The 26,842-nt window shown below is 50.2% G+C and overlaps 1 protein-coding gene across 3 annotated transcripts in view; it reads left to right on the forward strand.

Annotated features, from left to right (window-relative positions):
* uif (sushi, von Willebrand factor type A, EGF and pentraxin domain-containing protein uif) overlaps positions 1–26,842 on the forward strand; it is a 122,518-nt gene that overhangs the window by 53,773 nt on the left and 41,903 nt on the right. For all 3 annotated transcript variants that reach the window (XM_045758838.2, XM_045758841.2, XM_045758839.2), the window contains exon 4: positions 7,115–7,196. In XM_045758838.2, the coding sequence (XP_045614794.2) occupies positions 7,115–7,196 (82 nt within the window). The remainder of the gene's footprint in view (positions 1–7,114; positions 7,197–26,842) is intronic.

Genomic DNA, 26,842 nt, shown 5'->3' on the forward strand with positions numbered 1-26,842 from the left:
GTAACTCCTGGCTTTCACCGGTGGGGAAGGGGGGGGGGGAGAGGGAGGGTGGGGAGGGGGCAGGAGAAGGGTAGACATAAACAGATTGATCTTCTGACACGCGGCCGTCTGGGCCATCGACCTCTCATGGTCAGGTGGATCTTAATTGATATTTGTGGTGAGAGTGAAGCAGTCAGCATCTGGGCACCTCTGACTGCTGTCTTCTCCACATGTGGGTCGTCCTTGACACTTGCCTCCCTATATATGTGTGTGTGTGTGTGTGTGTGTGTGTGTGTGTGTGTGTGTGTGTGTGTGTGTGTGTGTGTGTGTGTGTGTGTGTGTGTGTGTGTGTGCGTTCTCTTTGGGTGATGTGGTACAGAACAAGTGAATGTTGAGTTCCCACAACGCCAAATGTGGATGAAGATTGAAGATTGCCTGTGTTGAGAGGCGGGACCAAAGAGCCAGAGCTTAGCCCTCCACAGCAAGCACAACTATGTAAGTACAACCAGACGAGTACACGTACACGTGTCGTGTTTTACCGATTACAAACACTAACAGCTTAAATAACCGGGGCATTATAATCCGTTAATGATACACAAATCCAAGACAGCGGAAAAACTGGATAAAAACCGCCATAGCTGTACACAGATGGGTGATGCCAGGAGTCCCACACTCACACGCATTCATGCCGGCTAGTAGCTACGGGCTCACCATAGCCCGTGCTACTTAGAACTTTTTATTCCCAGTAGCTGAATACACAGCAAATAGAGTGGTAGACGGTTGGAACAAGTGAGGTGGTGTAATGTACCTCTAGAGGTGGTGTAATCACACCTCTATGAGTATAGTGGCCAAAACCGTCAGTAGTTTCAAAGTATTATACAACAAAGAGTCCTGGGAAGACGGGACACCACGAGCGTAGCTTTCATCCTGTAACTAGGCGAGTACACGAGTACAGCTCTCATGCTGTAACTAGGCGAGTACACGAGTACAGCTCTCGTCCTGTAACTAGGCGAGTACACGAGTACAGCTCTCGTCCTGTAACTACGCTTTGGTAATTACACTCAGGGAAGAGAACTCGCATATACTCACGTGAGAGGGATAGAGGGAATTATCAGGGGGGGGGGAAGCGACAAGCCATTACGACTATATAGCACTGGGAAGGGGTCAGGATAAGGACTTGGGATGGGACGGAGGAAAGGAATGGTGCCCAACCACTTGGATGGTCGGGTATTGAACGCCGACCTGCATGAAGCGAGACCGTCGCCCTACCGTCAAGCCCAAGTGGTTGGGCGAGGGCAGAACGCATGCACTCATGGGAAGGCACTCACATACACTCAAGGAAGAACACTCACACACTCAAGGAAGAACACACACTCAAGGAAGAACACTCACACACTCAAGGAAGAACACTCACACACTCAAGGAAGAACAATCACACACTGAAGGAAGAACACTCACACACTCAAGGAAGAACACACACACTCAAGGAAGAACACTCACACACTCAAGGAAGAACACTCACACACTCAAGGAACAACACTCACACACTCAAGGAAGAACACTCACACACTCAAGGAAGAACACACACACTCAAGGAAGAACACTCACACACTCAAGGAAGAACACACACACTCAAGGAAGACACTCACACACTCAGGGAAGACACACTCACACAATAATCTCAACACTGTTTACCAAGCCAGTACTGCCAGACCCACATGGTCTCACCTCCCACAATACCAAGGTTTCTCGGGTTTGTTTTTTCTGTGACAAAAGCTACAGGTGTTTTTTTTGCAAGGAATTTGTGACCTTTGTTTATTGGACTGGTCAAGGACTGAGGCGGTAATACACAGTATGCGACTTTAGCCCTTCCTGTCAAGGGTATAGTGACCCATTTTTCCGACCAAAGGAACAGCCCTAGTTAGTGTTAGTTCGTGTATGTGAATGCTAGTTCCTTCTGGTGAGGGCTATACTAGTGAGCGCTGGTAATTATAAATGAATGCCGGTCTGTGCAAGCGAATGCTGGTCCGGTTAAGCGAGTGCTGGTACGGTCAAAGGAGTGTTGGGCCGGTTAAGCGAGTGCTGGTTCGTATTAGTGAACTGCAGAGGACACTCAACACTCTAATTTGTTTGAAATTGTGCCGAAATCTGAATGTAAATAGATTCTAAATTTATGTGAAGCTGGTGTGAAAAACAACTGATTTTTAGATGGTAATGGCAATACCTGTCCTGAGTGTTGCCAAACACGGGTCATAGTGTTTTGTAAATATCTCTGTACTCACCTAGTTGTGCTTGCGGGGGTTGAGTTCTGGCTCTTTGGTCCCGCCTCTCAACTGTCAATCAACTGATGTACAGGTTCCTGAGCCTACTGGGCTCTATCATATCTACACTTGAAACTGTGTATAGATTCAGCCTCCACCACATCACTGCCTAATGCATTCCACCTGTTAACTACTCTGACAATGAAAGTGTATCTTTGTATCTCTGAGTGTGTCAGTATGCGTATCTGTGTATCTCTGAGTGCGTCAGTATGCGTGTCTGTGTATCTCTGAGTGCGTCAGTATGCGTGTCTGTGTATCTAGCGGCTGATGCCTACAATTTCATTAATGTTATCATATACTGTACATTTAAATTAAGACCCTTGAGTTCTGTAGCGCCCTGGTCAACGCAGCCGGGGCACTGCTAGTTGTCCTGGGTTCGATTCCCGTGACAGGAGTGACGTAGGGGCATTTTTTTTGTTTCACCTGATGCCTCTCTTCACCTGGCAGTAAACAGGTTAACCCGGTAGCTAGGCAGCTGTTGTAGGGAGCATTCTTGGTGAGGTCAGAAATGTGGGCTAACGGGCACCTTGATAAGCCTAACTGTTGTTGTTGTGTAAGATTCAGCTTCTAGGAACCAAAAGTTCCAAGTAGCACGGGCTATGGTGAGCCCGTAGTGGACTTACCTGGTACAGGAGCGGGGCTGTGAGCCTAACAGGCTTCTCTCCCCTAAACATTAGCCCCTAACAACATTCGCGCCCAGCGCCAATTTAGAAATTCCGATATATAATCGTTTCCCTGTACCCGCGTGTACCCTTTTTCTTACGAGTTCTGAATTGCAAGCGCTCATTTGTGCGTTATATACAGACAAACATTAAGAGAGAGATAGAGTTCAGGAAGGGGTAATGGGGGATAGTTTTAAGGAATAAGAAGGCTTGGGTAGATAGCAGGGGCGATGGTGGGTAGGAAATGGTGGTGTTGAATACCAATATCCCTGAGTCAATGGCGGGAAACGGTACCCGCCCGGCCCGCGCCAAGGCTGCCTTCAGACCCGCCGCCACACCTCTCACCAAAATTAACACACACTACACGCCCATTTAGTCCCCCCGTTTTAGGGGTCTCCGTTAATAGCAATGATTTTAAAAGCTGTGCCTGGAGTAAAAAGATGATTGAGATTTGGGAGCGGAATTTGGTGAAGGTATTTGGGATAGTGTTTAGTAACGCTCAAGACGAAGTCAGGGTCGCATGGCCATGTTGGGAGGCGGGCGCGCGCCACAGGGCATATCTACCGTTGTGTGGCTGGAGAACGTCACAGAGTGGGTTATGGGGGTTTGAGAAGGGTTATGGGGGTTTGAGAAGCGTTATGGGGGTTTGATAGGGGGTTATGGGGGTTTGAGAAGCGTTATGGGTGTTTGAGAAGGGTTATGGGGGTTTACGAGTGCATAAACAATGCCCAAATCTGTAACAAAGTAGATGGCAAATTCCTTGGTGTTCTCATTGACCACAAGCTGAATTTCCAGGGACACAGGGCATAGAGAGGGTTAAAGCTGATGTGGGCAAGCTAGGAGACTAGGACCTGTTTAATAGGTCCTACTCGAAGAGCGGCAGGTGGCTATAAGAGTGGGTATCTTGGCTACGGGTCAAGGCGATGAACCAAAGGGTGGAATAGGTGAGGTTACGGGTAGGAATTCGCTGTGGGAGCAATGGGTGAGAGGAGAATGTTAACCGTTAGTTATTTCTTCATGTAAATTGTGGTAGCGGAGGTTGAGCAAGCAATGGAGAGGCGCGAGAGTCAGCCTTCACCTGTACACCGCAGACATGACCCATCTCAGACGTGACCCATCTCAGACATGACCCATCTCAGACATGGCCCATCTCAGACATGGCCCATCTCAGACATGGCCCATATCAGACATGGCCCATCTCAGACATGACCCATCTCAGACGTGACCCATCTCAGACATGACCCATCTCAGACATGGCCCATCTCAGACATGGCCCATCTCAGACATGGCCCATATCAGACATGGCCCATCTCAGACGTGACCCATCTCAGACGTGACCCATCTCAGACATGGCCCATCTCAGACGTGACCCATCTCAGACATAGCCCATCTCAGACATGGCCCATATCAGACATGGCCCATCTCAGACATGGCCCATCTCAGACATGGCCCATATCAGACATAGCCCATCTCAGACATGGCCCATATCAGACATGGCCCATCTCAGACATGGCCTATCTCAAGACATGGCTCCTATCACACCTCTCCACATTGTTCAACGTCTAGTAATTGAACCGTGTCAAATTAAGTGTATTTATTATTTACTATTTGTGCCTGCAGGATCGAGCTCTTAGCTCATGGGCCCCGCCTTTCTAACCCTCGGTTGTCTAATGGACCGATTCCCGACCCAATTTACTCTATCATATCTTGTACACATATTTCACTGTCACACTCACACATCCCCAAGATACAGCCTGTAGCAGCTGTCTAACTTGTAGGTGACTATTTTATTGCTAGGTGAACAGGTGCATCAGATGAAGGAAACTGCTTCGGTCGGGAACCAAACCTTGGATTCTTAGACGGCTCTCCGAACAATGTTCACTCGGTCGCAAGGTCCAGTATTTGGTGATAGTGGTAGTGTTGATGGTGGTGGTGGTGGTGATGGGTGTGGTGTTGGTGATAATGGTAATGGTGGTGATGGAGGTAGTGGTGGTGGTGGTGGTGGTGATGGGCGTGGTGGTGGTGGTGATGGTGGAGGCGTGTTGCTCCAAGGTTAACAGGTGTGACACCACCACTAAATTCCTTCTCTTCCCTCGTTGGTACCACCTTAACCCCTTCCCCTTGCTCCACCCCCTCCCCTGGCTCATTACCCACTCCTCTTGGCACCTCCACCACCACCCTGGCACCCCCCCCTCCCTGGCGTACCATATAGCCCCTTTATTCTGCTACGTAACGCACCCGACCCCATACTTATCAGCTCCCGTGGAACATCACCAGTAACCGGGACACCAGTACCGGGACACCAGTACCGGGACACCAGTACCGGGATACCAATACCGGGACACCAGTACCGGGACACCGCCACATTGGGACTCAACCACTACGACACAACAATTTAAATATCTCCTACACAGAGGCCCAGGTTTATTATTGTGGTGACCTCCGATACCGTAGTGACATGGGGGCGTCTCCACATGTCCTCCCTCCAACACCCGCCCTCGTCCCTATGGGCGCACCCGAACACACTAGTCTCCTAATGTACTCTTCTGCCACCCTCTCTCCTCTCTTGTGCTTCTCCCTTCCCTCCTACACTCTGTCCTACAAAGAACGTCGCTTTTCGATCGTATGCGTTACGTGAGGCCAAAAAATTGTCGTACTAGAGAATGGAAGCGGCTGGCGAAAGTGACGTACTGTCCCGTTTTCTGTTTTGGGTCCTCTTGTGGTAGGTTAGGGGAGACCACTTTAAATTGACCGTTTTCTTGAAGTTGGGAAAACTTAGGAGGACGGGTTGATCTTCCCTACTCCTTTAGACTGTTGCACCAGACTCCCTCGACAACCTCCCTCGGAACAGCTTCCAAGTAGCACGGGCTAGGGTGAGCCCGTAACTTACCTGGCACAGGAGCGGGGCAAGTAGCACAGGCTAGGGTGAGCCCGTAGTGGACTTACCTGGCACAGGAGCGGGGCAAGTAGCACAGGCTAGGGTGAGCCCGTAGTGGACTTACCTGGCACAGGAGCGGGGCAAGTAGCACAGGCTAGGGTGAGCCCGTAGTGGACTTACCTGGCACAGGAGCGGGGCAAGTAGCACAGGCTAGGGTGAGTCCGTAGTGGACTTACCTGGCACAGGAGCAGGGCAAGTAGCACAGACTAGGGTGAGCCCGTAGTGGACTTACCTGGCACAGGCTAGGGTGAGCCCGTAGTGGACTTACCTGGCACAGGAGCGGGGCAAGTAGCACAGGCTAGGGTGAGCCCGTAGTGGATTTACCTGGCACAGGAGCGGTGCTCCACGAGTCCTCATGTTGTTTCAGATTTAGCTACTCAGAACGAAGTGTCCATGTAGCACGGGCTATGGTGAGCCCGTAAAGTCCCTGGGCCCCTCTTATACTTCCCTCTCCCTGCTCTACCATCCCCTATCTCCCTCGCCCCTCACCCTACATTACCCTAACCCCTTACTTCCCCTCTCCTTCCAGTCCCCAGCCAACCCCCGTCCCCTCGACCATGGGGCCCCAGCTAGACGGGCGGGTCCTGGGGGTCCACTACATGGAATGCTGATATCCAGGTAGCGCTATCGCCAGTGGTCATCAGCACCTAGAGCGAGCAAGGGGCCCCTGCCACCGCCCCGCGCAACCGTTACTTCCGTAGGGGCCCCGCGGGGCGCAAAGATGTATTGATAAATAATTGTTCTGACGCCTTAACGAGGTCATCGGCGTGGTGTAAATACATATGTCGTTCTCGCTGTCGGATTAGGCTTAGACTTCGGAACAGAGGTAGAGCAATGCTAGTGAGTTTAGTTTAGATTTAGGAAAGACTTGGGTAAATACTGGTTCGGTAACAGGGTTGTTGATTTGTGGAACTAATTACCGCGTACCGTGGTGGAGATGGGGTCACTCGATTGTTTCAAGCGTGGGTTGGACATGTATGTGAGTGGGATTGGGTGGTTATAAATAGGAGCTGCCTCGTATGGGCCAATAGGCCTTCTGCAGTTACCTTTGTGTATAGACTGTGACCCCAGCTGTATGACCAGTGACTGGTGATGTATAGACTGTGACCCCAGCTGTATGACCAGTGACTGGTGATGTATAGACTGTGTGTTAAGCGGGTGAGAGTGTTGATGAGTGTCTACCTTCTCACGGGTGATATGTCTGCTCTCCACAGATTGGATGCTACGGGGAGAATACTGCTACAGGTTCTTCAACATCAGACACTCGTGGGACAAAGCTGCTGCTCTCTGTAAAAGGTAAGTCAGAAGAATATATCTCTCTCTCTCTCTCTCTCTCTCTCTCTCTCTCTCTCTCTCTCTCTCTCTCTCTCTCTCTCTCTCTCTCTCTCTCTCTCTCTCTCTCTCTCTCTCTCTCTCTCTCTCTCTTTCTCTCTCTCTTTCTCTCTCTCATGCGTGTTTTCACCTCAACTGTCACTCAGACTGCCCGCTATTTATTGCGCTTCGTAATCACACTTAGTTCGCCTAAACATATTTGGCTCCATTTTACATGGGTTTTGCACACAAAACATTGCTAAGGGAGGTTATGTTGGCATTTCCACTAGTGGAAAGACTGTAAGATATAAAAAGCCTTAAAATTAGAACTGTAATAATAATAATAATTACAATAATAGCATCAATAACAATCAGGGTCATAGTAAAAGCAACGGAAACATAGGTAATAACCCTAATAACAGAAATGATAGTCACAGCTGGGCGGGGGGAAATCAGAGTTGCACAATCAGGCGTTACAACGTCACCCGTTTGCAACCGTTGCTGATCACTTCGGCCTGCAATAGTGCAGTCAGATCATGTTGAACTGTTTGAGTTCACAGACTCGTGCACCGGGGCCTCTAGCCGAGCTCCGCCAGCCTCTAATCACTGGCGAATAGAACAATTCCCCAGTGATTAAGAAGATATTTCGTCTTGGATGGTTCTTGAGAATATACAGAAGGGGGAAGAACTCTTTTTTTTTTTTTTTACACAATACATCCCACCAACTGTCTGTCTGTCTGTCTGTCTGTCTGTCTGTCTGTCTGTCTGTCTGTCTGTCTGTCTGTCTGTCTGTCTGTCTGTCTGTCTGTCTGTCTGTCTCTCTCTCTCTCTCTCTCTCTCTCTCTCTCTCTCTCTCTCTCTCTCTCTCTCTCTCTCTCTCTCTCTCTCTCTCTCTCTCTCTCTCTCTCTCTCTGTGCAAACCTCTTCACATAGATTGATACTTACGAAAACGCCCGGTGAAGTCGTATGTCAGAATACTTACACGAACGCTCCATCAGGTGGGTGCGAACACGAACAACCCGTCAGGAACGCGTTCGCGAAGGAATGGTGACTAATTAGAAACGAACAATGTTCAGGACGCGACTGTAACCCTGTGAGTGTGTGTGAAAACGACCCGTTATCACGACAATGCTAGAAACGACGATCCGTTATGGATAAACTGAGATAGACAACGGTCCCATGGACACTGTGACCAGGTCTTTAACCTGATCTTTATCTTATCCGTCACTGTTCATCTTTCTATGCCCATAAACCTGTCATCTGACAGCTGTTGTAAAGATGGAGCTGTGACTGTCTGCGGGTCATCTTGCGAGTCCCTGGCCCTGTGTTATCGGTGCTTGGCACGAGGATTGACTGGGCCTCGGCCACTGTTTAGTGGTTGTGTAAGTTGATAAGTGAAGGCGCTCACGATTAAGCGCCGTACTGGAGGAGATTGTCGCTGGCCGAAGCCATCTGCAATTATTGCTGGTTAATAATAAAAATAATGATATTAATGACATTATTTCAGTATTATTATTAATATATATAATAAGTTAATGGCCTAATATAAATAAATAATGTTAGCTGATTGAGGCGCATCAAAACTGGGGAACAAAATACAATTTTATATTTTTACTTTTTTTTCTAAAAATGGGTGTTGAGCAGTTGAATTTGAGCCAGCTGTGTTCAGCCTCCACCCAGCTGTGTTCAGCCTCCACCCAGCTGTGGCCAGCCTCCACCCAGCTGTGTTCAGCCTCCACCCAGCTGTGTTCAGCCTCCACCCAGCTGTGTTCAGCCTCCACCCAGCTGTGGCCAGCCTCCACCCAGCTGTGGCCAGCCTCCACCCAGCTGTGTTCAGCCTCCACCCAGCTGTGTTCAGCCTCCACCCAGCTGTGGCCAGCCTCCACCCAGCTGTGGCCAGCCTCCACCCAGCTGTGTTCAGCCTCCACCCAGCTGTGTTCAGCCTCCACCCAGCTGTGTTCAGCCTTCACCCAGCTGTGGCCAGCCTCCACCCAGCTGTGTTCAGCCTCCACCCAGCTGTGTTCAGCTTCCACCCAGCTGTGTTCAGCCTCCACCCAGCTGTGTCCAGCCTCCACCCAGCTGTGTTCAGCCTCCACCCAGCTGTGTTCAGCCTCCACCCAGCTGTGTTCAGCTTCCACCCAGCTGTGGCCAGCCTCCACCCAGCTGTGTCCAGCCTCCACCCAGCTGTGTTCAGCCTCCACCCAGCTGTGTTCAGCCTCCACCCAGCTGTGTTCAGCTTCCACCCAGCTGTGGCCAGCCTCCACCCAGCTGTGTCCAGCCTCCACCCAGCTGTGGCCAGCCTCCACCCAGCTGTGTTCAGCCTCCACCCAGCTGTGTCCAGCCTCCACCCAGCTGTGTCCAGCCTCCACCCAGCTGTGTTCAGCCTCCACCCAGCTGTGTTCAGCCTCCACCCAGCTGTGTTCAGCTTCCACCCAGCTGTGGCCAGCCTCCACCCAGCTGTGTCCAGCCTCCACCCAGCTGTGGCCAGCCTCCACCCAGCTGTGTTCAGCCTCCACCCAGCTGTGTCCAGCCTCCACCCAGCTGTGGCCAGCCTCCACCCAGCTGTGTTCAGCCTCCACCCAGCTGTGTCCAGCCTCCACCCAGCTGTGGCCAGCCTCCACCCAGCTGTGTCCAGCCTCCACCCAGCTGTGGCCAGCCACTCCCAGCTGGTGCACCTTGGGGTGGGCGTTGCCGTTAGTCCAACCCTTAAATCGACCACAGTCTTTGTACGGTAGCGCTGATGGCGCGACGCCCCAGTGCTTGGCCTTCGAACCTCGTCTGTATCTTACCTGTTTATCTGGCTCCTGTACCGGTGTCTTGGACCGTGGGCCCTGCTGTACCCCCAGCCTGCTGTACCCCAGCCTGCTGTACCCCAGCCTGCTGTACCCCAGCCTGCTGTACCCCAGCCTGCTTGTACCCCAGCCTGCTGTACCCCAGCCTGCTGTACCCCAGTCTGCTGTACCCCACCCTGTTGTACCCCACCCTGCTGTACCCCAGCCTGCTGTACCCCACCCTGCTGTACCCCAGCCTGCTGTACCCCAGCCTGCTGTACCCCAGCCTGCTGTACCCCAGCCTGCTGTACCCCAGCCTGTTGTACCCCACCCTGTTGTACCCACCCTGCTGTACCCCAGCCTGCTTGTACCCCACCCTGCTGTACCCCAGTCTGCTGTACCCAGTCTGCTTATTCAGCCTGCTTATCCAGCTCCTCCCAGAAAGGAGCAAACTAAATTCCTTTAGATAAGGAATTAAAACATGGACAAGAGATTAAAATTAATGTTCCAAATAACATTTGGTGGAGGAAGTTGTAGTAGCGGTATGAAGGGAATTACCTCAAAGGTTCGTGTAACTCCAGTGTAAAGTGAGACATGTGAGAAGTAGAGATCCGGATGTTGAGATGCGAACGGAAACAAAGCAAATGAGAAGATAAATAAATGAGGCAATCTCTCTCTCTCTCTCTCTCTCTCTCTCTCTCTCTCTCTCTCTCTCTCTCTCTCTCTCTCTCTCTCTCTCTCTCTCTCTCTCTCTCTCTCTCTCTCTCTCTCTCTCTCTGTCTCTCTCTCTCTCTCTCCTCTCTCTCTCTCTCTCTCTCTCTCTCTCTCTCTCTCTCTCTCTCTCTCTCTCTCTCTGTGTCTCTCTCTCTCTCTCTCTCTCTCTCTGTCTCTCTCTCTCTCTCTCTCTCTCTCTCTCTCTCTCTCTCTCTCTCACACACACACACACACACACACACACACACACAGACAGACAGACACACACACACACACACACACACACACACACACACACACACACACACACACACACACACACACACACACACACACACCAGTCCCAGGAGTGAGGTGGTGCTCTCTGACATGACCTTCTCCAGGCAGGTGTTATCACTGACTCGTCATTGGCGCACCTCAGAGTAGTACATCAGCTGTGCAAGGCTCACATACACCTCACAATGCATATATCGCAGCCAAATGATTCAAAAGACATCAATGAATAATTATCTTAAAATCTGACCACCTTCAGAAGTTGGACAGCAAGGCTCATAATATTGTTTAAACACTTGTATCGTGAAGCGATCTGTTTTTTTCCAAAACAAGATATAGCAGAGAGAGAGAGAGAGAGAGAGAGAGAGAGAGAGAGAGAGAGAGAGAGAGAGAGAGAGAGAGAGAGAGAGAGAGTAAAAAAATGGGAAACTCAAGGTAAACAGGGGTGAGAGAGTGGAGGCGGCCAGGTCCTCAAGCTTCGCCACTAAGCACTCGTAACACGCGCACAAACCTGGCTCGCTGGATAGATGAAGGAACATATGACTGTCCTCACACTTGGCGTTTCTCTACACCTGTCTATATACGTCCTTCACACTATCCAACCCCACACCTGCTGGTAGCTCATCTAACCCCAGGCTCCAGATAGGCACAATAAAAATATCAAATAACTGGTAGCTAAAGGTAGGCTAGGAAATGGCAGAATAGAGTAGAAGTTCCTTGAACACAACCCACTGGTCTTGATTGATTGATTGATGAAGATTAAGCCACCCAAGAGGTGGCACGGGCGTGAATAGCCCGTAAACTTATCTTCAGCCTCCTCCCAGTATATTTACAAAACAAATTTGCGGAACAAATAGCACCATTTGGTCCGGGAGACATCTCCCGTCACGCAGGGTGCAGTCGCACCTCCACACATCTCCAGTATCAGCTCTTGATACTGGTAATGGCTCAAAAGGGCCACCACTTACGGGCTATTCATGCCCGTGCCACCTTTTGGATGGCTTAATCTTCATCAATCAATCGGAACAAATAGTAAAAAGGTTTCCGAAAGCCATCGGGAAAATTTCATGCAGGAACTGATCAACCGAAGGGTGTAGAGGACATATGGGCCTGCAGGCGATTGCAATTGCAACAGATTGATGATGAAGATAACGCCACCACAAGAGATGGCGTTGGAATGAGTATAGCCCGGAGGTGATGGATGTTTGGAGGGTGGCATGTGGTGGTGTGTCTGGGCCCTGTGCAAGCAACAGCCCTTGACCTGAGGTATGGACCTGAGAGGTCTGTACAGACCTTGACCTGAGGTATGGACCTGAGAGGTCTATACAGGCCTTGACCTGAGGTATGGACCTGAGAGGTCTATACAGCCCTTGACCTGAGGTATGGACCTGAGAGGTCTATACAGGCCTTGACCTGAGGTATGGCCCTGAGAGGTCTGTACAGACCTTGACCTGAGGTATGGACCTGAGAGGTCTGTCCAGCCCTTGACCTGAGGTATGGACCTGAGAGGTCTGTACAGACCTTGACCTGAGGTATGGACCTGAGAGGTCTATACAGCCCTTGACCTGAGGTATGGACCTGAGAGGTCTGTACAGACCTTGACCTGAGGTATGGACCTGAGAGGTCTGTCCAGCCCTTGACCTGAGGTATGGACCTGAGAGATCTATACAGCCCTTGACCTGAGGTATGGACCTGAGAGATCTATACAGCCCTTGACCTGAGGTATGGACCTGAGAGATCTATACAGCCCTTGACCTGAGGTATGGACCTGAGAGGTCTATACAGGCCTTGACCTGAGGTATGGACCTGAGAGGTCTATACAGGCCTTGACCTGAGGTATGGACCTGAGAGATCTATACAGCCCTTGACCTGAGGTATGGACCTGAGAGGTCTATACAGGCCTTGACCTGAGGTATGGACCTGAGAGGTCTGTACAGGCCTTGACCTGAGGTATGGACCTGAGAGGTCTGTACAGGCCTTGACCTGAGGTATGGACCTGAGAGGTCTGTACAGCCCTTGACCTGAGGTATGGACCTGAGAGATCTATACAGCCCTTGACCTGAGGTATGGACCTCAGAGGTCTATACAGCCCTTGACCTGAGGTATGGACCTGAGAGATCTATACCTAAACAGCATTACACACAGAATTACACACAAAAAGTAAGTTCAGTAGAACTTCAGGTTGCAATTCTTTTTACCATGTCGTAGCTCAGTCGATTAAGGTAGCGTCTGGGATGCTCTCGGACGTAGGTTCGAATCCTCGTCACGGCCCTTGTGCATTTGTTCATTTATCTTAACAAGTTTGTCTCCCCCGGCTGGGATTGGTGAGAGACCTTTTTTTTCTCAATATTTCTTATGTTTCTTTTCACTGTCGATGGTAATTGAAAAATCAATTCTCCAAAATTCATTTTTATTTCTAGTCTGACGCGACACTTGAACGCGTTTCGTAATAACTTGTTACATTTTCAAAGACTTTCGCTCCCCCGGCTGGGCTGGGGAACGCCGGCTTCCAGGAAATTACAATTATTTTATATATGTGAATCTCGCGATATTCATTTATTTATGTTTATACAGTTATCCCGTTAAATTTTCTTAGCATTCTATGACAAATACGTCCCCTTTTGTTTCTCTGAATATCTATTTCTGTACCCTATTGTGTCCTTGAATATCTCTTTCTGTACCCTATTGTGTCCCTGAATATCTCTTTCTCTATCCCCCTATTGTTTTCCCTGTATCTCTATCCATCAACAATTGTTCCCTAGTTTCTGTAGCCACACTCTATTGTTCTACTCAATCATTGGGTGGGAGTGATTGACGTGTGGGAGTGATTGATGTGTGGGAGGGTGGGGAGAAGGTGGGATGGGGATAGGAAGGAAAGAAGAGAAAGTATGATGAGGATAGGGGAAGATAGGAGAGTGATAGTGAGACATCTGCAGTAAGGCTGTAAAGATGTAACAAGGATCTGGGAGTGACAGGGGGGGGGGGGACGAGGGACGATGAGGGGACGAGGCCAGGGACGAGGCTAGTGACGATGGGTGGGCCAGGGAGGAGGTGGTGGGGGGGGGGGGAAGATGATGGGTGCCGCTGGTGCTTCCTTAAGATGTAGGTCGAGGTGAGGAGGTCGACGACGCTGCCAGTCTGGTTCTACCAGGGACGGGGGCGCCACATTGGTATTAAGAGAAGAGGGGAGACTGAGTCAGTCAGGCAGGCAGGCAGGCAGGCAGTCAGTCAGTCAGTCAGTCAGTCAATCAGTCAGTCAGTCAATCAGTCAGTCAGTCAGTCAGGCAGGCAGGCAGGCAGGCAGGCAGGCAGGCAGGCAGGCAGGCAGTCAGTCAGTCAGTCAGTCAGTCAGTCAGTCAGTCAGTCAGTCAGTCAGGCAGGCAGGCAGGCAGGCAGGCAGGCAGTCAGTCAGTCAGTCAGTCAGTCAGTCAGTCAGTCAGTCAGTCAGTCAGTCAGTCAGTCAGTCAGGCAGGCAGGCAGGCAGGCAGGCAGGCAGGCAGGCAGGCAGTCAGTCAGAGAGAACCGATGACGTTCGAATATATATCGAACACTGTTTCATTGACGATCGGTGTTCGAATCGCAACACTAAATATTTCATCTCACGTACTACAAATACAAATAATAGCCAACAGGACCTGAACATCTAACTAACTCTACATAAAACTTTAATATATAAATAATATTAACTTACATAAGAGAAGAAACCAATTTTGAACACTCAATACGTTTAAATTGACGAGTGCGTCGTGGAGGACGGCCGCTGCTGTGACGAACCTGGCCTGAGGACAGGTTGGGCCGTTGGACGCACCCTAGCCTGGCCTGAGCACAGGTTAGGCCGCTGAACGCACCCTAACGTAAACACCACAGTCTCAGTTGATCATGGACCATTTGGTGGTGTTTATCAAGTTCTTTCTTAATTGAGAAAGAACTTCTTGAGTTCTGTCCTTAGTCCCGGGCCGGGCTTGGGGAGTAGAACTCCCAGAACCCCATCAAGGTAACGCCGAAAGAGGCCGGCTGGTTACGGGCCCTTGTATTTGTAGGGTGTTGAAGTCTTGGTTCGTAGAATTGTACCTTTTCCACACCCTTCCCCCCCTCTAGCATACCCTCCCTGCTCCCCTACACCCCACAACCACTAACCCTACACCTTCCCCATTTGCTTGTACCATTCAACTTCCTGTTCAGTTTTTACCCATGAGTGTGGCGTCCGGGTGACCCGGAGGGAGCGTGTTAGCCCCGTGGGGTCCCGCTGGGTGACGCCTCGCCTCCACCACTGCCTCTCAACCCCCACCCGAGGTACTGTCCCATGCCTCAAGGCGATTCACTTCATGTCTGATGTATTTCATGACTGTCGGGCTCTGCGGCGCCTCGAGCTGCCATTGGTCGCGCTCTACTTGTTGTTTAAGATGCAGCTACTGGGAACTACATGTTCCAAGTAGCACGGGCTATGGTGAGCCCGTAGTGGACTTACCTGGCACAGGAGCGGGGCAAGTAGCACGGGCTATGGTGAGCCCGTAGTGGACTTACCTGGCACAGGAGCGGGGCAAGTAGCACGGGCTATGGTGAGCCCGTAGTGGACTTACCTGGCACAGGAGCGGGGCAAGTAGCACGGGCTATGGTGAGCCCGTAGTGGACTTACCTGGCACAGGAGCGGGGCAAGTAGCACGGGCTATGGTGAGCCCGTAGTGGACTTACCTGGCACAGGAGCGGGGCAAGTAGCACGGGCTATGGTGAGCCCGTAGTGGACTTACCTGGCACAGGAGCGGGGCAAGTAGCACGGGCTATGGTGAGCCCGTAGTGGACTTACCTGGCACAGGAGCGGTGCTGTAACTGAATGCGCTGTACTTGTTTATTGTGAGTTATTTACTTCTTGCTAACTCGCAGCCTGGCCGTCATTACCTGTTCTTCTGTACTATTAGTTCATAATAATCCATTTATTAATATTAATTTGCTTTACCATTAATGCCACAAATCTAAGCACAGAAAGAGGTTAAAGGGAGCCGGTCGGCCGAGCGGAGAGCACGCTGGACTTATGATCCTGTGGTCCTGGGTTCGATCCCAGGCGCCGGCGAGAAACAATGGGTAGAGTTTATTTCACCCTATGCCCCCTGTTACCTAGCAGTAAATAGGTACCTGGGTGTTAGTCAGCTGTCACGGGCTGCTTCCTGGGGGTGGAGGCCTGGTCGAGGACCGGGCCGCGGGAACACTAAAGCCCCGAAATCATCTCAAGATAACCTCAAGAAAATATATAATTTAAGTTTAATAATATTTGGGACGGGAGTAATTTGGTAGACCCAGCCTGTACCCGCTTATCCGGACCCCTGTTACCGTTCACTCAGCCTGTACCCGCTTATCCGGACCTCTGCTACCGTTCACCCAGCCTGTACCCGCTTATCCGGACCCTGTTACCGTTCACTCAGCCTGTACCCGCTTATCCGGACCTCTGCTACCGTTCACCCAGCCTGTACCCGCTTATCCGGACCCCTGTTACCGTTCACTCAGCCTGTACCCGCTTATCCGGACCTCTGCTACCGTTCACCCAGCCTGTACCCGCTTATCCGGACCCCTGTTACCGTTCACTCAGCCTGTACCCGCTTATCCGGACCTCTGCTACCGTTCACTCAGCCTGTACCCGCTTATCCGGACCTCTGCTACCGTTCACCCAGCCTGTACCCGCTTATCCGGACCTCTGCTACCGTTCACTCAGCCTGTACCCGCTTATCCGGACCTCTGCTACCGTTCACCCAGCCTGTACCCGCTTATCCGGACCCCTGTTACCGTTCACTCAGCCTGTACCCGCTTATCCGGACCTCTGCTACCGTTCACTCAGCCTGTACCCGCTTATCCGGACCTCTGCTACCGTTCACCCAGCCTGTACCCGCTTATCCGGACCTCTGCTACCGTTCACTCAGCCTGTACCCGCTTATCCGGACCTCTGCTACCGTTCACCCAGCCTGTACCCGCTTATCCGCACCTCTGTTACCGTTCACTCAGCCTGTACCCGCTTATCCGGACCTCTGCTACCGTTCACCCAGCCTGTACCCGCTTATCTGGACCTCTGCTACCGTTCACCCAGCCTGTACCCGTTTATCCGGACCTCTGCTACCGTTCACCCAGCCTGTACCCGCTTATCTGGACCTCTGCTACCGTTCACCCAGCCTGTACCCGTTTATCCGGACCTCTGCTACCGTTCACCCAGCCTGTACCCGCTTATCCGGACCTCTGCTACCGTTCACCCAGCCTGTACCCGCTTATCCGGACCTCTGCTACCGTTCACCCAGCCTGTACCCGCTTATCCGGACCTCTGCTTTATAGATCTTAATCTAGAATGTTCTGATTAAGTAAAGTGAATAATGTATTCATTATTATCTCTTAAGAACTATCATAATAGAGGGGGGACTGAGGGAGTACTCCTCCTGGGGGGTGGGTTATCTTGAGGTTATCTTGAGATGATTTCGGGGCTTTAGTGTCCCCGCGGCCCGGTCCTCGACCAGGCCTCCACCCCCAGGAAGCAGCCCGTGACAGCTGACTAACACCCAGGTACCTATTTACTGCTAGGTAACAGGGGCATAGGGTGAAAGAAACTGCCCATTGTTTCTCGCCGGCGCCCGGGATCGAACCCGGGACCACAGGATCACAAGTCCAGCGTGCTGTCCGCTCGGCCGACCGGCTCCCTAGAATGGGGTGTTATAGCGGCTTGTAATATTTTGTTAAGAATTGGTGTTGGTAATTCATATAACGGCAGTCGAGGTTGATGATGTGGCGGCCCGTGTTGGTGGAGGCGCTTGTGCTCAGGGGCCGTGTTACTCTTCTTGGTTTCAATTATGAAATATATTTTGTGTTGGAACGTTAATGGGTCGCGTGTAGCCCACCTGTGTGGCGGCTCCACGCTCACCTGTGTGGTGCCTCCACGTTCACCTGTGTGGCGGCTCCACGCTCACCTGTGTGGTGCCTCCACGTTCACCTGTGTGGCGCCTCCACGCTCACCTGTGTGGCTCCTCCACGCTCACCTGTGTGGCTCCTCCACGCTCACCTGTGTGGCGCCTCCACGCTCACCTGTGTGGCTCCTCCACGCTCACCTGTGTGGCTCCTCCACGCTCACCTGTGTGGCGCTTCCACGCCCACCTCCAGCAGGACGCACATAATCTCACTGGTCCCCAACATCGTTCGCCCGACAGATGTTACAATCGTTAAATATGTACAATTGGTTCAATTGCTAAGGTACTGTTAGCAGTCGTTACCAAGGCTGTCGTTAGTGGCTTAACCACCAGGCCTGTCACACTCAGGATAATATTGTTGTTGTCGTTATTAATATGTTTACTGTTATCATCAATTAGCCGCATCGCTCGGCATCAACAACAGAATATTTCAGTTTCCCCTTTTATGGGATCATTTAGGACTTTCCTAAATAAAAACACGTTGCACAGAACAAATCTCTGTTACATAGAACGTTGCACAGAACAAATCTCTGTTGCATAGAACGTTGCACAGAACAAATCTCTGTTACATAGAATGTTGCACAGAACAAATCTCTGTTGCATAGAACGTTGCACAGAACAAATCTCTGTTACATAGAACGTTGCACAGAACAAATCTCTGTTGCATAGAACGTTGCACAGAACAAATCTCTGTTACATAGAACGTTGCACAGAACAAATCTCTGTTACATAGAACGTTGCACAGAACAAATCTCTGTTGCATAGAACGTTGCACAGAACAAATCTCTGTTACATAGAACGTTGCACAGAACAAATCTCTGTTACATAGAACGTTGCACAGAACAAATCTCTGTTGCATAGAACGTTGCACAGAACAAATCTATGTTGCATAGAACGTTGCACAGAACAAATCTATGTTGGATAGAACGTTGCACAGACCTTGTTGTCCCTCTGCAAGAGGTGCAGTGGCCTGATGCACCGCTGTGGGAGTTCTGGAGGCCGCAGGTGTTGTTATTCAGCGCCGAGAGCGATTGGGCTTTCCTGAACGGCTTTTCCTCTATGAATTGACCATATCGGTTGAGAGTTCGTCAGCGCACGCCTTCCTAGCGGACATCCTGCTTGGGTGTTCCTTCCTAGCTTGAACATCAAGCCTGGCCTCGGGCCGGGCTTGGGGAGTAGAAGAACTCCCAGAACCCCATCACCCAGGTATCAACCAGGTATCAACCAGGTGACCGTCTGAGGGAGGAGCGGCTCTGTTGGGACGAGATTCGGGCGTGGACATGATAATCTAGGCGTGGTGGTGGAGTGGACGACAGGTGTATTGATTGGTCCACTAGCGTCAACATCGTGACTTTGACCCAGCTGCTCGGTGACCATAACGCGCAGTACTGAGCAAAATAGACGAGGGTGTGGTTGCGTGGGAACTACGGTCAGGTTGCCTGCCTGTACACACACATGTACAGGTGTGTGTGTGTGTGTGTGTGTGTGTGTGTGTGTGTGTGTGTGTGTGTGTGTGTGTGTGTGTGTGTGTGTGTGTGTGTGTGTGTGTGTGTGTGTGTGTGTGTGTGTGTGTACACGGAAGAGTATGCGACGCCCTGTAGACGTATGGCTGGTTTGGCCAAAGAGGTGTACTGTAGCCCCCGGGGCTCCTGTGACAGGTGAATCACCTCACTACAGGTGAAGTGAGCGTGGTGTGTCTACTTCACTCCTTACCCTCATTTTCCTTTAGTACGTCACTTTGTCTACCTACCTACCTACCTACCTTTCTGCCTGCCTGCCTACTTACCTGCCTGCCTGCCTACTTACCTGCCTGCCTGGCTGCCTGTAAAGCAACCTGCAACAACCTTGTTCAACCCATGTCAACAGGCCTTGCATTGTCTCTAAGACCCGCACCTGTTTCCTCAGCTGCCTTGTTGACACATTCTGCTCAAGAGCAGATGCCTTAATACGACTCACGTTAGCAGGCTTAGAGCTTTCCCTTCCCAGAGTTCATCTTAAACTTTACCCAACTAGATTTCCCTGTAACACAACCTGTCAGTGAGTTTACAATCAGGTCCTCAGTTACTGTTGAGTGAGCACGGGAACTATGTAGCGCCAAAGGCTTGGGGAACAAGATTCCATGCGGTAATATATCAGTTTAAACAATTTGTTAATGTATATTTTCCCTGAGGGCCACCATGTCTAGTGGCCTTGATGGGGACAGGAAACCGACGGCTTGTCAAAGTCCCCCCCCCCCCCTCCCCACATTATTCATGAGTTTTTTGTCCATTTGGATTTTGAACTAAAGATTGTCTTGACATTTAGGGTTTCGGCGGGTAGGCGAGACCTTGTCTGGGTCTTGTTGATGAGACTTAGTACTCAACGAGTGGAAAATGTCTAGAGTTGTCTGTGTTCCATTATGTCTTGTTGAGCTGGAAGTTGTTGCCCCTGTGGGAGTAACATTGGACCTCTTAAGAAGGTGCGTCATATTGCCACAGTTTCTAGACCTGAGGCCTGGATTGGGCGTCTCCTGTGGCCCTCTGAATCATCGGTATTAAAACTGTAATTACGAACGCGTACATCTTTCCTCAGTCTTTGACGGCTTTGGTTACATTTATTAAGCAGTTTACAAACATAAAAACTTGCCAATCAACAGTTGTTATTGTTATAAACAGCCTCCTGGTGCTTCGGAGCTCATTAATTGTCTAATAAGTGTAAACAAAGCCGCCAAAGATTTACAAAAGATGTACAGGTTCGTAAATGCTTGCGTAACTGCTTCGTGAATCTGGCCCCTGGACTAGCGTTTGTGTTGATGAAGATTAAGCCACCACAAGAGGTGCCACGGGCATGAATAGCCCGTAGGTGGTATACATGTTTGGAGTGAATGTGATGTTTGGTCATGTAGCATCATGCTGGGTCTCTGGGTCTCTGGCAGGATTAACGCAAACCTTCAGTTGATGTACAGAGAAGCTGGCTACGCATTTCGAACTGAGTGTATATATATATATATATATATATATATATATATATATATATATATATATATATATATATATATATATATATTCCTTGAACAGTGTCTGGTACAGACCTTCACTCGGAGAGTTCATCTGAGTGCCCTTGACGCTCTCCTGCTTCTCACTTTCAAAAATAACTTCATTTTTCAAGTTTCCGCTCTTCTAAATACGTCTTTCAAACTGCCCAGATTTCTAAGGAAGGTTTGGGGATATCTGAACGTAGGAGTGGCATATATGTGGATTTTGGACGACGCTGGAAAAAGATATCTTATTTATTTGCATGGCATCTTTTAATACTGGAGTTTGGTAAGGTGCAGTAGGGGGGTACCTACCTTGAGGCTACCTTGAGGTGCTTCCGGGGCTTAGTGTCCCCGCGGCCCGGTCGTCGACCAGGCCTCCTGGTTGCTGGACTGATCAACCAGGCTGTTAGACGCGGCTGCTCGCAGCCTGACGTATAGATTGTATAGGGTAATATTGTATAGTCTAGGTACTTCAGTAAAGTGGAGTGTTTTATACCAGGTTATATAAGGCAGTGGTTGTGGGAGTTGGATAAGAGGAACACTGAACGGAACACGCAGAAATCACAATAGCGTGATGCATCTAGTGAACAAATCCACAAGGGCCGTGACGAGGATTGGAACCTAACTTCGAACTTTTGACCATGTCGTAGCTCAGTCGATTAAGGTAGCGCCTGGGATGCTCCCGGACGTAGGTTCGAATCCTCGTCACGGCCCTTGTGGATTTGTAACAGTAAGCGGAGTTACCTCGTCAGTCACACACTCTCTCTGGCCGTGACTGTCTAGAGTCAGGTGTTGCCTCTTGCTACGGCAGCTCGGGCGCCTTCCCGCCTCTGTATTCACTATATTTTTTAGAAACAAGTTAGGATTCCTAATCATCTATGGTAAGTATATATTTACAAATATAAACGCCGGACTCTGGAATTTAGAAGCTGCGATTGGTGAGAAGCGCTAGCTTCATTTTCTTGTCATTTATATGGAATTTTTAAGGCGATCCCGCGGCCAAGGGTTAAACTCTGGCGGGGAGATACAAAAATATATTTTTGGACATATATATGAGTGGGATTGGGTGGTTATAAATAGGAACTGCCTCGTATGGACCAATAGGCCTTCTGCAGTTGCCTTTATTCTTATGTTCTTATGTTCTTAACTATATGTAAGGGATTTCTTCCCAAACGTTTTAACATTTGCCAATGTCTTGAACTATATCTGAACACATTCAGGAACCACCAGCACTCACTGTTCAAGAATGCCTGTGTTGTGATGGCAGCCGAGTGCATGCCTCGAATTCTCTCTCTCTTGCAAAACAAAAGATTTCAACAGTAATGCAGAATCAGTGGCAACAGATTACCTGAAAGTCATCCACCAACCGTTTATCCTGTGTTTTACAGGACTGGAATCTCATCTGTGTATCTATAGTGATTTCCTCCGGTACACTGAAGGTTGATACCTGGTTGATGGGGTTCTGGGAGTTCTTCTACTCCCCCAAGCCTGGCCCGAGGCCAGGCTTGACTTGTGAGAGTTTGGTCCAGCAGGCGGCCCGCAGGCCCACCTATACCTGCTTGATGGGGTTCTGGGAGTTCTACTTCCCCAAGCCTGGCCCGAGGCCAGGCTTGACTTGTGAGAGTTTGGTCCACCAGGCTGTTGCTAGTTCCAATGTGCCAGAACGTATCTAATTACCAGGGGTCGGAGGCCCATTTCGGCTCCGTTTTGTTCGTATGTTAATGCTCTATTGTGTTCCGTGTTGTGTTAAGGTCACTGCCGTGTGAGGGTTACCTAAGGCTTCACATGTCTGGCGGTGTGACGGTCGCGGCGGTGTAACGATACCTTCGCGCTGGCTCTTCAAGGGGGTGAAGGGAGAGCAAAAAATGCAATAAAACAAACAATTTCGGGAAGCTAAAAGTTGCTGCTAGTTGTTTTGTGTTAATTCTTTGACGAGCAGCCTCGTGGGACTGTCCCAGTGTTCTGTGGGACTGTCCCAGTGTTCTGTGGGGCTGTCCCAGTGTTCTGTGGGGCTGTCCCAGTGTTCTGTGGGCCTCTCTCACTGTTCTGTGAGCTTGCCTCAGTGTTCTTTCGCTAATAAGCTGTGTCTGAAGACCTTCCACTTGCACTCGTGTAGCAGTCTGCAGCATATCTCAACCTGGTCGTCGACCAGACCTCCTCGTTGCTGGACTGGTCAACCAGGCTGTTGGACGCGGCTGCTCGCAGCCTGACGGATGAGTCACAGCCATCATTGTCGTAGGCTATCATCCCTCCTGGTACACCATCCTACAGGACCTTCACGCCACCTACCATCATGGTACACCATCCTACAAGACCTCCACGCTACCTACCGTCCTGTACACCATCCTACAGGACCTTCACGCCACCTACCATCATGGTACACCATCCTACAGGACCTTCACGCCACCTACCATCATGGTACACCATCCTACAGGACCTCCACGCCACCTACCGTCCTGTACACCATCCTACAAGACCTCCACGCCACCTACCATCCTACAGGACCTCCACGCCACCTACCATCCTACAGGACCTCCACGCCACCTACCATCCTACAGGACCTCCACGCCACCTACCACCCTACAGGACCTCCACGCCACCTACCATCCTACAGGACCTCCACGCCACCTACCATCCTACAGGACCTCCACGCCACCTACCATCCTACAGGACCTCCACGCCACCTACCATCCTACAGGACCTCCACGCCACCTACCATCCTACAGGACCTCCACGCCACCTACCATCCTACAGGACCTCCACGCCACCTACCATCCTACAGGACCTCCACGCCACCTACCATCCTACAGGACCTCCACGCCACCTACCATCCTACAGGACCTCCACGCCACCAGGTACGGCCTGGTGGAAAGTCAACTGCTCCACGCAGGCGTCACCTCATTCTCTGGACGTCAGCAGCGGTGCGGTCTGACCAATCATATCGTCGCCTGGCGTAACTAATTCCCGTTCTGGATTTCCATTGGCGAGTCACAAACAACACACTAATGATAGCGAAGTACACGATAGCCTGAGGTTTCTTCACCATTGAGGCTACTTCAAACTGCGCTCGCAAACATTCTGGTTTATAGAATGTTTATAGGCATGTTTATTTTCGTCGACGGCAGATATAATGCCGTAATTATGTAGCCTTCGGTTAATTGGCTTTAGTTTTAGCCACGTTGTACTAAGGCTGGTGAAGGCGGGGTGTACTAAACAATGTGTTTGTCTTTGGGTTTGTGTTAAAATGTTCTCGTAATGCTGGACAATGTTGTATTGTGGTGCGTTAATAAAATATATCTATATTTCGACAAGTTGTAAAATAATGGGATATTTTTTTTATTCTGTTGATTAAAATTGTAGGTAGTTGTGTGGGTCTTAATTGAAATGATATAGTTTTCAATTTGTCGACGGAAATCTTGAAAATGTGCAAGTTTGGGCCATCTTGCACATTTTAAAGATTTTGAGATGAGATAATATCATCTCTTCCCTATTTCCTTCTCCTTTGAAGTCCGGCCGATGTCAGTCTTAAAAGTTCTCTTCTCAACTTTCTGTTGTATGGCCTAAGGGGACCTGATAGCTGAGTGGACAGCGCTTCGGATTCGTGGTTCCTCCGCCGGGTTCGATTCCCGGCGGAGGCGGAAACAAATGGGCAGAGTTTCGTTCAGCCCTGATGCCCCTGTTTACCTAGCAGTAAATAGGTACCTGGGAGTTAGACAGCTGCTGCGGGCTGCTTCCTGGGGGTGTGTGAAACAAGGAGGAGGCCTGGTTGAGGACCGGGCCGCGGGGACGCTAAGCCCCAAAATCATCTCAAGATAACCTCAAGATGAGATAGCAGCATTAATGCAAGTTCATTTTCACTTCCAAAGCTCATTTTATGGGACTATGCGAGGTTCTAGGTCCTATAGGGTGAGGTTCTAGGTCCTATAGGGTGAGGTTCTAGGTCCTATAGGGTGAGGTTCTAGGTCCTATAGGGTAAGGTTCTAGGTCCTATAGGGTGAGGTTCTAGGTCCTATAGGGTGAGGTTCTAGGTCCTATAGGGTGAGGTTCTAGGTCCTATAGGGTGAGGTTCTAGGTCCTATAGGGTGAGGTTCTAGGCCCTATAGGGCGAAGTTCTAGGTCCAATAGGGTGAGGTTCTAGGTCCTATAGGGTAAGGTTCTAGGTCCTATAGGGTGAGGTCCTATAGGTCCCCACCACCCAGCGACTTACTCCAGGATGCAACCCACAACAGGAGCTTAACTCCCTGGTATTTATTTACTGCTGGGTGAATAAATGCACCAGGTGCATGGACACGTGCCAGAAGCCGTCAAGCGGCGCACGGTAATCGAACCCGGAGCCGATTAATCGAGCCCGGGGCCGATTATTCGAGCCCGGGGCCGATTATTCGAGCCCGGGGCCGATTATTCGAGCCCGGGGCCGATTATTCGAGCCCGGGGCCGATTATTCGAACTCCAGAGGCTATGGGAGAGAACGGAGGCTTGCGTAACGCTTGAGAGGCTGAAGGAGGGTGTAGCATGCACGGAGGTGGAGATTACACGAAGATGACACACACACCGGAAGTCGAGGAGAGGAAGGAGGCTGTGCCCAAGCTGTTGCGTCTCCTGGCGAGGTGTGTCTCAAGACTAAGTCAAGTTATGGTGGTGCGGCTGGCCCCGTTCCCACCACCACCGTCTGTCTCTCTCCCGCCTTTTTTCATTGCGCCCTTCACACACACACAAACACACACACAAACACACACACACACACACACACACACACACACACACACACACACACACACACACACACACACACACACGTGTAGATATGATAGAGCCCAATAGGCTCAGGAATCTGTACACCTGTTGATTGACGGTTGAGAGGCGGGACCAAAGAGCCAGAGCTCAACCCCCGCAAGCACAACTAGGTGAGTACAACTAGGTGAGTACACACACACACACACACACACACATACACACACACACACACACACACACACACACACACAATCCTGGAGTATGCGGCCCCAGCATGGAGCCCGTACCTTGTCAAGCACAAGACGAAGCTGGAAAAAGTCCAAAGGTATGCTACTAGACTAGTCCCAGAACTAAGAGGCATGAGTTATGAGGAAAGGCTGCGGGAAATGCACCTCACGACACTGGAAGACAGAAGAGTAAGGGGGGACATGATCACAACCTACAAAATCCTCAGGGGAATCGACCGGGTAAACAAGGATGAACTTTTCAACACTAGTGGGACGCGAACAAGGGGACACAGGTGGAAGCTGAGTACCCAAATGAGCCACAGAGACGTTAGAAAGAACTTTTTCAGTGTCAGAGTAGTTAGCAAATGGAATGCATTAGGAAGTGATGTGGTGGAGGCTGACTCCATTCACAGTTTCAAATGTAGATATGATAGAGCCCAATAGGCTCAGGAATCTGTACACCAGTTGATTGACGGTTGAGAGGCGGGACCAAAGAGCCAGAGCTCAACCCCCGCAAGCACAATTAGGTGAGTACAATTAGGTGAGTACACACACACACACACACACACACACACACACACACACACACACACGAAGATACAAAAAGAAAGTTGCTTTTAAAAGTATAAGTGAAAGCACGCCGCCATAACCGTTGTTGATCGTTTTTTGTTTTGTATCAGACTCGACGCGGGAAAGGGGTTGAAACCTGTTTCTAATCTGATCATTACGTTTGACCCTCTTCCTCCGAGCTGTGTTGATTTCTCTGTTTTTTTACGGTAATATGTTGACTAATTATATATAACTTGCTATATTATATATTTGCGTTTACTGATGCCAACACCATTTATTGAACGCCACGGTACACCGTTTTAGGGTTCTCGTAGAGCCCTAAAATCCCTAAAATCCCTAAAATTAGGCCTGGTTTAATCCCCTCAAGTTTGCTCAGGATTTGGATATGTAA

This window comes from Procambarus clarkii, chromosome 35 (assembly GCF_040958095.1).
Source record: "Procambarus clarkii isolate CNS0578487 chromosome 35, FALCON_Pclarkii_2.0, whole genome shotgun sequence".
NCBI lineage: Eukaryota > Metazoa > Arthropoda > Malacostraca > Decapoda > Cambaridae > Procambarus > Procambarus clarkii.